Source organism: Idiotropiscis lumnitzeri, chromosome 4, assembly GCF_059441095.1.
Source record: "Idiotropiscis lumnitzeri isolate Australia: NSW breed Sydney's pygmy pipehorse chromosome 4, RoL_Ilum_1.0, whole genome shotgun sequence".
Lineage (NCBI taxonomy): Eukaryota > Metazoa > Chordata > Actinopteri > Syngnathiformes > Syngnathidae > Idiotropiscis > Idiotropiscis lumnitzeri.
In genome coordinates, this window is record NC_142394.1 from 3,521,304 (window position 1) to 3,535,635 (window position 14,332).

At 41.8% G+C, this 14,332-nt stretch overlaps 1 protein-coding gene across 1 annotated transcript; it reads right to left on the reverse strand.

The window, feature by feature from the left end:
- Window positions 1-151: 151 nt before the first annotated feature.
- On the reverse strand, window positions 152-8,279 carry gabrp (gamma-aminobutyric acid type A receptor subunit pi). Its single transcript, XM_088293690.1, has 10 exons — window positions 8,017-8,279; window positions 6,502-6,567; window positions 6,311-6,423; window positions 6,171-6,238; window positions 5,861-6,078; window positions 4,675-4,757; window positions 4,332-4,469; window positions 4,091-4,243; window positions 1,025-1,218; window positions 152-938 (listed from the first exon to the last, which is right to left on the reverse strand). The coding sequence occupies exons 2-10, from the start codon at window positions 6,552-6,554 to the stop codon at window positions 606-608; spliced, it is 1,353 nt and encodes a 450-aa protein (XP_088149816.1). The 5' UTR covers window positions 6,555-6,567; window positions 8,017-8,279; the 3' UTR covers window positions 152-605.
- Between the last annotated feature and the right edge of the window lie 6,053 nt (window positions 8,280-14,332).

Genomic DNA, 14,332 nt, shown 5'->3' on the forward strand with positions numbered 1-14,332 from the left:
TCCTGCTACTTATATCATTTAATGTAGCAGTTTGAAAGTGTTTTTTAGAATTGTTATTACTGTTATGTTAACACAAATGAGAATTTGTTCTGCATTTGCTCATCCTGAAATTATAAAAGCCTAACTATCCAAAACAAAACAGCACACCAGCTTGTCCTGCATCACTGTTTTATTCTTCTAATGTTACATGCTGTGAAAGTGATTACAGAACAGTCTTGTACAAACAATGTATTAAAAACAACAAAGAAAAGGCAGCGAGATGGAATGCAGCTGAAAACGAATTGTTTTCTCTCCTACAACGTGGCTCATTCTTGTTTAAGTTGCCAGTCAATGGACAAATTACAGGCTTAGTAGAATCATGTGATAATCATCTGTGATGTGATGGATGCAGATGTGGTTTCTCGTACCGGCAGCTTCTTATTCGTTTCTAGCCTCATCATCAGAATGAAAGTTGTTTTTGTTTGTTTTGTTTTTTACATATCACTTCTCAACCAAAAGCATGTATGATGACTTCAGATCCAAGCGACTGGCCTGGCTCCTCCATCGGGAATACAAAGCAGCTGCAGGGTGGTGAAATGAACTCAGCAGCAGCTTGCGAGCAGCTCTCAGAGAAAGAGATAATAAAGCCAGTAGAGAATATTGACGAAAAGGAATGCCGCGGGGAAAACGGTGCGGGCATGGCGATCAATGTTGTGTGGATTTTCCACAATGAAGATGGACACCACCCTCCTTGAAGCATCCTTCACAGACGACAGGCTGCAGCCTTGACCTGGTTTTTCCTCTGTGGGTTCGCTTGTGGCCTTTGTGTCACTGTTGCTTGACTGTTCTGTCGGTTCCTCAGGGGGGGAGCTCACGTTCACAGAATTCTTCGGCTGGGTGGAGCTGACGATGGGGATGGAGCCGTTTCCACTGGACTCATTCAACTCTCTCACAAGATCCTTAAAAAGAAAACAAAAGACAGTTGCTCTCAGTTGGTGAACATTACCCCAATTTATTTTTGCTGCAATTTGAGCGTTTGGCCCACCCTGTGTAAGTCCTCTATTGTCTGGTGTTGCATGGTGTAGAAGTGAGCACATGCATACTCCAAGAGAGCACCAAAGATGAAGGTAAAGCATATGCCCAGGTAGACATCTATGGCCTTAATGAAGCAGTTGGCATTCGGTAGGGAGGTGCGAGCGCCCATCATCAGAGTTGTCATTGTCAGGACTGTCGTAACACCTTTGAACAGAGCACAGTTTCATGTAAGTGTCACGCATTTGTTCCGCACCATCCCAGCTCCACATATTTAATTCCTATAAGCCTCGTCCGCATTTGGGTCACAGGGAAGCTGGAATCTTGACCGTGACGTGGATTGTTTGCTAGCCAATCGCAGCCCTCACAGTTCTTATTAACTTTTCTATAATCAGATTACAGTCACAGTTGTCTCCAGATTCGATTACATTTTGGCCATATGATTGAAGTGCTATGTGGGTGCTCTTAAATATTGATTCTAGAGTCTCCTATAAATTGTCCTATATGATGTGTTCACTTTATAAGGGATTTGACAAAAAGGGACATTTTTAGTCTGCCATCCTCCGCTAACACACAACACATACTTGGCCAAATAATTTTTCAATCATAATAAAGTATAAAAGGCAGCAGCAACGTAATTAGCAATCTGCCTTACAGTTGTTATAATACACTTTAATTTATGTTTGGAGTTTTGTAAATCGCAATCATCACTTCTTATTAAAGCTGTGGAATTTTGCTTATCTTGAGGGTAAGCTCTGGGGAAAAAAAACTTGACATGCTTGAAAAAAACGAACTGCTATTTTGGATGAATCCAATTTTTTTTCCCCCCAGTGTAATCAGTCATGGAAATGGAATCACAATATTCTGAACAATTCCCTTCCCTGGTCACATATGACCCACATTTCGGTAATCTTTTCTCAATTGATTTAAGAAAACACATGTTTTATATAGGAAAGCAGTTAAAATGATAAACGTACAACAAAATATAATAAAAGTCAAATAAAAATGAATTAAAACGCAAATATTCAGAGGGAAAATATCATTTATGACCTAACAGGTCATTTTCAAGGAATGCACATATTTGTTGTGTAAAATGTATGTAGTGTATTGTATAATATTACATCCATGTTCCAAGAGTAAACTAGTAATAAGCGAGTAGTAGTGGCATTGCTGTAGTTACATTAATCTTTAGTCATTTTTCAAACAATGTTAGTGTCGCATCCAATTTCTGGGCATCTAATGTCCTTCTTACATAGGTGGTTTTACAATATGGCAAAGAGTGGCTGATGCCACCTTGACCAAAATGTCTTGCCACCTCAGTTGACGCCTCAACTTCTGCTGAGAATTTAGCAATACAAATTTCAATATTTTATTATAAACATTCCTTGTCGTCCAACTCAGGAAGCATTTTTGCTCTACTATATACAATATTGTCTGTTTTACTCGGTATAAAGCACTTCAATACCGCTGCAAATGTTATGAAATGTCCTATTCAAAAACTGTTGTATTCTATTGTATTGTATATTGCTCCTACACAGCCGCCGCACACCTACACACTAAGTCTTCCACATTTCACGCACCCAGTGTGCTCATTCCAACTCCAAATAGCTGAAGAATATCAAGTATGAGGGCGGACTCGGGACAGTTTAATAGGTCCATTGTGACTTGTTCGGTAATTTCATTGGTCAGGTGTGATGAGACCTATTGAAGGCTTGAAGCTCGTCAGGAAAAATTCATAATTAAACCGTGTCACATTAAAAAAAATGTTGAAAAAATGGTGGGAAAGTAGCAGCTTATAGTCTGGAAAATATGGTCTTTTTCTTTTTGTATTCAAAGATACTTAGTAGTTTTCATAGTGCAATTATGCACAGTATATATTTGTTGTCCACTTTAAAATGTACTAAACATTTAAAGCTATAAATGTTAAGTACAATATTGCCTTTCATTCAAATTGCATCATTATTCATAAACATGTCATGAATACTGGTAAGGGCTGCAACGTTGAATGTAGTATCATCTTAATTGTTTTTATAGCTGAAAGAATTCAGACTGCAAGATAATGATGGTAATATAAGAGCGGCTGCTTGCAGGTACGATATGCTGCCATTTACATATGATTCCATTAACCGACTAATTGCAACTACTATTCGTTATTAGTTGACAAGCAAATTAATCATTTGTAGCCCTAGTTGAGAATCGCTATCGCATAGCCTACACAGATTGGGATAGCGCTCAAAAAACTATTAATTCACACAACATGCATAAAACATGCCAGGGAATGCAGAAAATTAAACGTGAATAAGAAATGTGTGTGCGCATGCGTTTGCATAGATGTGTGTGCGTGCGTGTGGGGGGGTTATAACCTCCACCCTCCCAACTGAACTCGTGCCACCGACTCACCATCCCAGGTAAAACTATCTAGAGCCACCAGTGCACTCTTGTCACTCAAAACTCCTAAACTCATTCAATCTTGGATTGCACATTCAGATGCTGGTGTAACGTATTAACGTACTATTACACAGCTCAAGCTGGCATCGTGTTACGCATGCAGATTGCACAGACTGTGAATTGAATTCAGCTCACAAGTGACTATCTTTACAGTAACAGGCGTTGCTTTTGTATTTTGCACTGCACTCACCAGGCACCAGTAATTGATTTGCGCTAAATCGAAGTGTTGCAGTAATGTAACAGTAGCATTAAATGTGGGTTTATTGGTCATGCCTGAAGAGTGATGCACAAGGGTGTCATAAAAGAAAAGCAACTGTTGTTGAGTTACCAGCTTGGATGCAACATTAGTATAGCAACAGAGGTAACAAAAAATCCCACACATCAAAATAACAATATAAACAAAAGAGGGTTATATCGTACTGTAGACATGTTTATATTACGATACGATATTAATGCCATATTATATAAGTTCAGAACCAAAATACATTTCTTGTGTGTGATGTCATCATTCATTTGTAACATAAAAGGCATCAGGATCATCAGGCATGAAAGAAACAATTCCGAGGAATCAAATGAACAGTTCTCAAAAATAACCAGTTTTCGATTCCAATGTGATTAATCTGTTACTAACCAATGCAGGTCCTAGCAGGTACCGAAGACTGGCTGATCCAGAATGAGACCCAGGAGAGAACCACCAAGAGAGTAGAGGGAACGTATGTTTCCAAGATAAAGAACAACACATTTCTGCGCAGTGCAAAATGCAGCACCAGCTTGGGGTATTGTCCTGTGAACAAAGACACACACACACACACACGCACGCATATTAAGCCTTTTAAAATCTATAATAATTGTATTGACTGTAGCAGACCTACCAGTCTCATACACAGCCTCTGACACAGATGTGTAGTAGCTCTCCACACTATACTGAGCCAGCCGCAGTGTGTCCAAGCCCCTCACTGAATCATTCCCTCTGGTCCAGTAAAACACAACATCCTGCAGATTGTAGCCCCCTGAATACACAACAAAACACAGCACTCCTATCTTTATTGAGTTGTGCATATTCTTAGCCAAACATAGCCCTTTGTAGTCAGTCATACTTACTACAATGATGATTAGAATGATGATGATGATATTGAGGAAGATGGTGATGATAGTGGCCATCTACACAGTAGGAGATTGTGGTGGGTGTGAGTGAGTTGGAGTTCAGTTACTCACAGCTTTCGAGCTGCAGCGTGCACACCTGTCTGTCCATGGGGTATTTAGTCAGGTCCATGTTGCAGGCGATGGTAGCTGTGATGCTGTGGAGACAACAGTTGACCGGTATCGGTGTCAGATTGTCTGACTTTGTGTGGAGAACATGCCGTGGGGTAGTATTGTTTCAGTTCATGGGTAGAATTGTGTGTGTGTGTGTTTGCGTGTGAACTAGTTGGCGAATAAATCCATTGCGCAGCAAAGAAAGCCACCTTAAATTATGTGCCACCGCAATTACTATTTGTCATTTGATTGTTTTCTATTTAGGCCTCGAGCCTCCATTTGTTTTGCATCCAACAACGAACTTTAATTACGACTTCACTTCTATGTTAGCGTAGATTAGTGATTGACAACAGTGCGTTCAAACACACGCAGTACAAATTCTGGCTACGCCAATGCTATAGGAATGAAGTGTACTTTTTCATTCTAAAAAGCAGATAATTTGCAATGATCTGGACATCAAGGTTTGGGAATTAAATTGGGCTGTTTTCAAAACAATAAAACTAATTGTGCAATCAAAACAATTCTTTACAACAGGGATGGCTGTGTGCTCACACTGAGTTTTTTGGGTGGTTTTTTAGAGGTGGATTTTATTGTTTTGTTTTGTCTTTTTTTTTTTAAGCCAACTTCCCTTTTTCGTGGGAATGCAAAATTATGATTTATCATTGCTTTTTAAGATTTTCTTTCTGGGTTTACCTAAAAAAAAATTTCCCAAATGCATTTCAATGACCATCATTTATACGTGGATTTCTTTCTATTTGCGGTCCCTGTCCCCTGCAAATAGCGGCGCTCCACTGTATAGTGTTATGTCACCAATCGCCACTAAGGACTCATCATTGACAGGGCCTTTTGCCATTTTGAAGTTGTGTTGTCAACTTAAACTTTGTCTCTCTCTAGACAAAGCCACCAGAGCGAAAGCCCTCCACCCCTAAGTAGTTTTTATTTCAGGGGATGCCAATCCAGGATGGCGATTCTAAGACCAACATGTGTGGTGGCAGTAGGTCATTCTTGGCTTAGGAACTATACTGCAGCTTAAGACCGGCTGCGACCTCGAATCCTTTCCTGAGCGCTTCAACATGACATAAATTTTGTACAACAAAATCAGCCTACAGTATGTTTTGTGTGTGTGAAGCAAATTGGAGGAATGTACCGAAGCGCATAGAGAACGGTCCCGTTGCTGAAGATGCGTATGAGGCGGTTTTCCACCGTCACATCATGAAGGAAGGAGCGCTTTGAGTCAGGAATAAAGGTGTCAGGGATCCAAAGAAGAGACACCAGCCGTCCATCCACACTGACACTCTCGTTCCCTGGGAACACAAGCCTGGAGTCACGCCACCGCTGGCGCAGAAAAATAGTTGCAGTGTAGTCCTGGAAAGAGACCGTGGTGTATTAAATCAGCATGACTTCTTCTCAAAGAAGACTTATTGTCGCACTCAAAAAGAAGAGCAGGAGTATTGTACCATATTGATTTCAGAGATGGCATCGATGCTTGCAATATCAAGACTCATCCCAATTTCCACAGGTCCCTCTGTCAGAGAGACACAAAAAACTTTAGCAAACCAATGCATTGATAATTCTAAGTGATCAAGCTCGGTTCTACCATTGAAATTGGGTCTTAGGTAGCGGTTGTATCCTTTCATCAGCTTCTGAATGGTTGGCAAGAGTTGGGAGTCATTCCATTCCCCCCAGTGATGCCCAGGGAACATGCAAGCACTGAGGACCACAAACAGAAATGTAAAATCAATTTCAGCACTCTCCATGCAGAAAAATTGGAGCGTCGGGGTGGCTCACCTGAGCGTGAAGGTCAGGCACATGATTAGCAGCATAGGCAGCTGGGCAAACATTTTGGATCAGCAGCTGAGCAATGACAAATGTCCATAAATTATTTTGCATACTGTATTAATTAATATTCACTCATTTGGAATTTTATGCCTGCAACATATTCCAAAAAAAATGGCACATTTTCTATTAACACTCACTAATCTTTTAGCAACCAAGGATAATAATCAAAGAAGCTTTGCAGATAAAATTATTTCCCATTCTTGCTTGATATATAACTTCAATTGCTCAACAGCTTGTGGTCCCCGTTATTGTATTTTGCGCTTCATAATGTGCCACACAATTTCATTGGCATACATGTCTGGACTGCTGGCAGGCCAGTCTAGTACTTGCACTTTTTATGTACTTTGTGTCAGTCCATTTCAGATGAGGCATTGGACCCCAAGAATGCTGGCAACGTTTTTGGGTTTTCTTGATCTTTCACGATGAATTGTGGAGTTTAAAAAAAAGAAATTCTAGATTCTGTGAACTTTTGATAATCTGATGGGTAGGCGATGATGAAATTGCTGAATTCCATGCAACTGTACAGTGAGAAACCTTGATATATTGATATATATATATATATATATATATATATATATATATATATATATATATAAAATTGGAGATAATTGATAATTGCACATTGGATTTGGAATGGACTTTTTTTGCGATGTGGTGCACCAATTTAATCATTTGATGGGAAAAAAATTGCACTCTCACTTTGTCCTTGTGACATGTTAGACCGTTTTATTAATTTAAACGTCCATCACTACTCCTGTATATGTAATATGCACATGAAGCTGGTAATGAGGAATGAATATTAATTGGTTGTTTCGTTTTCCGGTATATAGAAGCGTCAAGTGACAGGAAAAGTGTCAGCTGCTGATTTATGCGGCTGTTGCCTCATGGTTTATTCACAAAGCTAGTCCCATAACTAATTCTATTGCAAGCTCATCATAGAGGCACCTTTGTGTTGTGAGTTATTCCCTTGTAATCATGTCCCCTAACTGAATCTCCCTGTCACAAATCGACATCACGCTCTCTCTTAATAACAATTGCACAATTTTTATTCCAGCAAATGTCAATTCTCATTCTCTGACTAGTTGCATTCACATGTTCCTGAAGGCAAAGCTGTTCCATCTATGTATTATTCACACAGTGGTGCCGTTCTAAACGATGTTTATGGCAACAATGATTTCCCTTGCTAATGGTGTAATTTTTTTTTAGGTGTAATTTGTTTTGTTGCAGTCAGCTATGATAAATTCATGACCACATGTTGATATACTTTTTTCGTTCCTCTTTTTTATCCTTGTATCTTCGGGTCTATTCTTTGTATTGTTTCCATTAATCCTTGAGATGTTTTTTACTTACTCATATGCATTAAACACCGCTGTGCATGCATGTCCACTTAGCATTGTGTATTTATTTATTTAATTTTTACATAGAAAGAGTTTTTCATTTTGATGTTTATGCTTTTTTTCTTACCTGTTTCCGCACGGCACCAAAGATCTTCTGGATGCCTTTGTCCACCTGTTCTTCTTTGCACTCCTTTCTTTGTTTCCTCTCCCAGTTTTTGGGCACTAAAAGAGATTAGTCGCTTTAATCTCTTGGTTATGGTTGTATCCAAGTGTCAATCCACCAGTGAAGCACTCATTTGGTCCTGGTGTGCCGGTAATGTTGCTTGTTTGACTGTATGTGCATCTCCCTGCATCTCTGCACAGCTGCCGTCATCTCCCAACAGAGCTGTTTGTTTAGCCCCCTCCTTCCTCCTTTCCCCTCCCTCTCATGCACCGCATCCCTTTCACTCCTGCCTCACTCACCTCCACTCTCATATGAGCATGAAGCTCAAGTACAGATTTGTGTCCTTTAACCCCTTGAGCTCTTCTCTCTCACTCATCTTCGCACAAGCTCGACTTAATTTCAGTAAACACTTGTGCTCCTCTGCATCTTGACAACCACCTCCTCCCGGACTTCTCTTCCCAGCTCATCCCCTCAAGCACGTCTCAACTTTCAATCTGTTCCCTTGCATCAGTATAATGATGTGAATGTTTCCCTCTTAGCATATTAATAAAAGTGTTTACAACTCTCTTACATACAGACATTCAACAAAATAGTGTCACGAGACTGACCAGCATAGTTGGGCTCTTCACCCAATTTTGCCGGTCGGTCCTCCGTCAGCGACCTGGGCACACTTTCGTCTTTGTCCGTCCTTATTCATAAAAATGATGGTCTTCCCTTGCTGTCCGTCTTCGTCCTTGTAAAGCGCTTCCATCCTTACTTTTCACCAGTACACCCCCACTGCAAAAAAAAAAAAAAACATTGTGGGAGAAAGGCTAATGACATAGGTTTCCTAATTCCTGCTTGCGCTTCCAATCTTGGCGGCAGAACCCGTCACCTGAGCCCAGCCATAAGGGGGGCTCATGAAATAATATTAGAATATTAATATTAATACCCTGCAAACATCACTTACTTTACTCCAATCGCGTAGCACAGCTGCTACCACTCAATCCAGACGAATGGTTCCATTCATGGTACGGAATGCCAATCTTTGGTGACCAGAATCTCTGTCAGTAATCCTGAGTTTGCCTTATAACCTTGGAGAAAATTGTGGATTAATCTTGACTTTAAATTTCAGTTAGAGGCGACATATTTCAATAGAAGGATCAAGGGTATTAGAAGACAAGAGAGGACGCTCACTTTCATCCAAAGCTAGGTCAAGTGTGGACCTGAAGATGTTGAAGCCTAATCATTTTTCATCGGCATTTCATTGTCAAGTCACATTTATAGAAACTATTGTATGTTTTTGGGACACATGGTAACTATTTGAATGCTCCTTTGCTGCCGATGTTGCTGTCCTCCACCCCCACAAATGACGATGTACTGTCTTTATGGGAGCTCAGGTGAGTTGCGAGTTGTCTTGGGTCCTGTTGGCGCTAACTGGACTGTTAAATCACTGTTAGAGAGATCTACAAATAAGCAGACAAAGAACAGATTTCTGATATAGGCGGGAAATGACGTCATCAATTCTCCAATCATGTGCTCACAAACACAGACCTAAGCATTTTTTTGTAATTTGTGATCATCGAACTGTATGTTTGCATCGCTCAATGAACTCCTTGTTCTCCTCTGGCTCAGTAATCGTCTCACTGACCTTAAAGATCCCATCGAGTCAATGTGTGTAAGAATGTTTTTACACTGGACTGAGTGTTGGTCCTTTTTTTCCACAGCCTTCATCCGAGTAACTTTGTTTGTTTTTTCAAATATGATGCAAGTGGTTCATTTAGATAAGATAAGATAAGATAAGATAAGATGTCCTTTATTAGTCCCACAATGGGGAAATTTGAGGTGTTACAGCAGCAAAGATATAGATCACACAGAGTCGGCGGCGTAATGTAGCCGTTAATGTATAACATTAGCAGCAGACATTCATAAAAAGCATGCAAATATACACAGTATAAACGTATCTAAGTGTAAGGAAACACTCCTAATGCCTGTCCATTATACAGAGGGGGAAAACGCTGTAATGATAAAAACTACTGAATGATTGAAAATACTGCAGTGATAAAAATATTGCAATGCTAGAAGTACTGTAATGGTAAGAGTACTGAAATGATAGAAAAGTACTGCATGATAGAAAATACTGCAATGATAAAAGTACTGTAATGGTAAAAAGTACTGCAATGATAAAATATACTGCAATGGTAAAAGTACTGTAATAGTAAAAGTACTGCAACGATAGAAAAATACTGCAATGATTAAAGTACTGTAATAGTGAACGTCCTGCAATGGTAGAAATACTGCAGTGATAGAAGTACTGTTATAAGAATACTGTAATGGTAAACAAAATACATCATTGGTCAATATTTAAGTACACCATTGGCTGAAAGTACAGTAGTAGTGTATATTGCATCCTAGGACTGCACAATTGCACTAATTCCCTCCCGTTTGTAGGCCTGACCCAATGTTCTTGTTAAAAAGTCTGACAGCAGTCGGCAGGAAGGAGCGGCGAAATCTCTCTTTGGTACAGCGAGGGTGTAACAGTCTATCACTGAAGGAGCTGTGGAGTGTTCTCAGAATGTCATTGAGTGGGTGGGCTGGGTTGTCCAGCATTGATGACAGTTTTGCCGTCATCCTCCTGCCCCCCACTGAGTCCACAGAGTCCAGGGAGCAGCCCAGGACAGAGCTGGCCCTCCTCACTAGTTTGTCCAGTCTCTTTTTGTCCCGGCCCGAACTGCCTCCTGCCCAGGAGACCACTCCATAGAAGATGACTGATGAAACCACCGAGTCATAGAAGTTCCTGAGGAGTGTTCCCCGAACGCCAAAGGACCTCAGCCTCCTGAGTAGGAAGAGTCTGCTCTGACCCTTCCTATAGAGAGCGTCTGTGTTGTCGCTCCAGTCCAGTTTATTGTTCAGATGAACACCCAGGTACTTGTAAGTTGAGACCCTCTCAACGTCTGTTCCCTGGATATTCACTGGTGCAGGTGGAGAGTGCCGACGCTTGCGGAAATCCACCACCAGCTCTTTGGATTTCCCAGCGTTGATTTGGAGGCGGTTCTGCTGACGCCAGTCCACGAACCCCTGCGTAACCCCTCTGTACTCCCGATCGTCTCCGTCAGTGATGAGGCCGACAATCGCAGAGTCATCAGAGAACTTCTGCAGGTGACAGGTTGTGGAATTGTATTTGTAGTCCTAGGTGTAGAGGGTGAACAGGAAGGGAGCCAGAACAGTTCCCTGCGGCGCTCCCGTGCTGCAGAGGAGCACGTCAGACACACAGTCCTGTGTCCTGACGTACTGTGGCCGGTTTGTGAGGTAGTCGTGGATCCATGTGATGAGGTGGTGGGCCACTCCCGCCTGCTCCAGCTTGTCTCCCAATAAGGCGGGCTGGATGGTGTTGAAAGCACTTGAGAAATCAAAGAACATGATCCTCACCGTGCCCCCGGCCTTCTCCAGGTGGGAGAGTGAAGTGTGGAGCAGGTAGATGATGGCATCATCCACACTGATGCCAGGCTGGTATGCGAACTGGAGTGGGTCCATTGAGGAGCTGACCAGGGGGCGCAGATGGAGGAGGACCAGTCTCTCCAGGGTCTTCATCAGATGAGACGTCAGCGCCACTGGTCTGAAGTTGTTGAGCTCCTTCGGATGGGGTGTCTTTGGAACCGGAACCAGGCAGGATGTTTTCCACAGCTGGGGGACTCTGCCCAGCTTCAGGCTCAGGTTGAACATGTGCTGGACGATTCCACACTGCTGGTCTGCGCAGGATTTGAGGAGCTGGGAGCTAATCCCATCTGGGCCTGCTGCCTTCCTCGCCTTCATCTTCCTCAGCTGGTTCTTCACCTGAGATGTTGTGAGGAACAAGGCTGAGCAGGAGGAAGTGGTGGTTGTCTGATGAGGCTGGGAACTGGAGCCTGTGGAGAGAGAGAGGGGGAGAGAGGGTCTCGTTCGCAGTGGCAGGAGGGGTTGGTGGGGGCTGCAGCAGGGGAGCCTGAGCGGGGTCAGGCATTTGATCAAACCTATTGAAAAATAGGTTCAACTCATTTGCCCACAGAAGCCCTCCCCCCTTCTGGGTCTTACCTGGTTGTCAGTGGCCTGAGATGGTCTTCAGGCCCCTCCAGACATCCCTGGCATTGTTCCGCAAGCAGTTGTTCCTCCATCCGCATCCTGTAGGACTTTTTCCCCTCTCGGATCCTCCTTCTCAGCTGACGCTGAGTGCATCAAATGTGCTTTTTCTTAAGTCTGCTGTTCTACTTTGCTAGGAGTCTCTGCACTTCTGCAAAGAAAGTAGAACATCTCTTTGGAAAGAACACCTGAATGTGATTTACATACACCAGGCATCACCAAATGGCGGACCGCGGTCCGAATCCGGACCGCGCGATGGTTCGGACCGAACCCATGACCAATCTATGATGAATTTTTTTTCAGGGCGCATTTGCCAACGTTGGCGCTGCAATTCTAGTTAATACGGAAAAGGCGTCACTGATTTGAGCCAATCAAATCTTTTGTTTACGATCCACTGCCAATTGCGCAGCAGACCGGAAAAGAGTGTGCTGCTGACAGTATGCTTTGCTAAAAAGTTAGCGAGGTCGATGCGTCTTGTTTTAAAAATGAATGGACGGAGAAATTTAGTTTCGTTCTGGCTCCAGCCAATTCAAAACCAGTGTGCATCATATGTTCCGAAACCGTCGCAACATTGCGACGCGCCACAACAAAACAAAGCACCGCCCTTTTGTGCAACGTTATCCGCTGAAGTTTGAGGTGAGCGCACGCAAAAACATCGAACTTTGAGAGCAGTATAACAGATTTTTACATTTTCGTTTACAGCCCAGGGGGATGCCAACGAATGTTCACTAAAAGTGAACTAAAACGTTCAGTGATGGGGAAGTTGTGAAGGAGTGCTTAAATGCGGTTGCACAAACATTATTTAAAGGGAAACACAAAACCCAGATTTGTGAAATAATCTACCAAATCCCGATGGCCCTGACTCCGTTCCAACCCAGATTTAAGTCACTGGCAGGGCAGTCACAACCTCATTTTTCTCATTAAGAGAAGTTAAAAAAATATTCAAAAGAAAAAGTGGTGTCAAAGCTCATTTTGAATTCGTTTTTAATGAGGACAGCCATTTTTATTGATTGTGTACTGAACATGTTGACCTGGTTTACTTGGATAATTAGGCTTTCGTTTTTTTTTAGGCTGATAACTCTTTGATTTAAAAAAAAAAAAAAAGGTAAAAGATGTTAACTCAGTGCTTAGCACTTGATATATTTCTGCAGGAGATATTTTACTGTTTTTTTCTGGAAGTGGCACCCTTAAATTCCTGGAGCCACATTTTCTTGAATGTGAAATAAACGCCTTATATTTGTTTGACTGGCAAAGGTGTTTAATGGGAACATTGCTAAATATTTAGTATATAAGTGCGCTCTGTTGAAAATGACTAATTATTGAAACTATATAAAAATGTGAACGTAGGTTAAACATTAAGGGAAGTTGGACTTTGGTTCGGACCTTTTAATTGGAAGAAATTTTAGTCGTGGACCTCTGTGACTTTTAACTGAATACCTCTGACATACACCGTGAGAATCATGAGAAGAGGAGAGCTCAAAAAGTATGCATGACAATGTGAGAGACAAATACTGTAGACAGTATTTAGGAACCACGTGGAGGAAGGGATGTAAATGTTTGCGTTACAGGTTTATAAGTAATTATGGTCGAGGCAGAGATGTCAGCTAGGTAGATAAGTATGTGTGTGCGTGTGCGCGTGTGTGTGCCTGCAAGTATATTTTAAGTGATTTTATTGTCTCACTTTGGCATCTTTGTCAGAGAGTTTCATCGCCCCATATATCACTTGTAAGCTTATATCGTCCTCATCTTCATATGATTTGTGTCTTCCTCTTTCCGACCTGGTTTCCTCATTTGGTGGTTGTATATTCCTTAGTACCATGATTTAATCATTTTAGTTCTATATTAATATGAAATAGAAGCCTACTCTAATTCGAGATGTAGTCAAAATGGAACAGCCAGGCAAAATGAAAGCGATGTCAAGGTCAATGGATGTCGGATGATGATCAAGCGTATTTGGACTTCAAATTGCTTATAATGGGCGAAGGCAGTATTGTCGAATAGTAGTTAGCATTGCCTCACAATGAGGAGCTCGCTGTTTGCCCGACCACTCTGTGTGGCATTTACATGTACTCACAGTGCTTGTGTGGGTATTCTCTGACTATTCTGGTTACCTCACACATCGCAAATTCTGCATCTATTGCGCTGCAATTGACTTGCAACTGGTGCCGGGTGAATTCTACCTCTC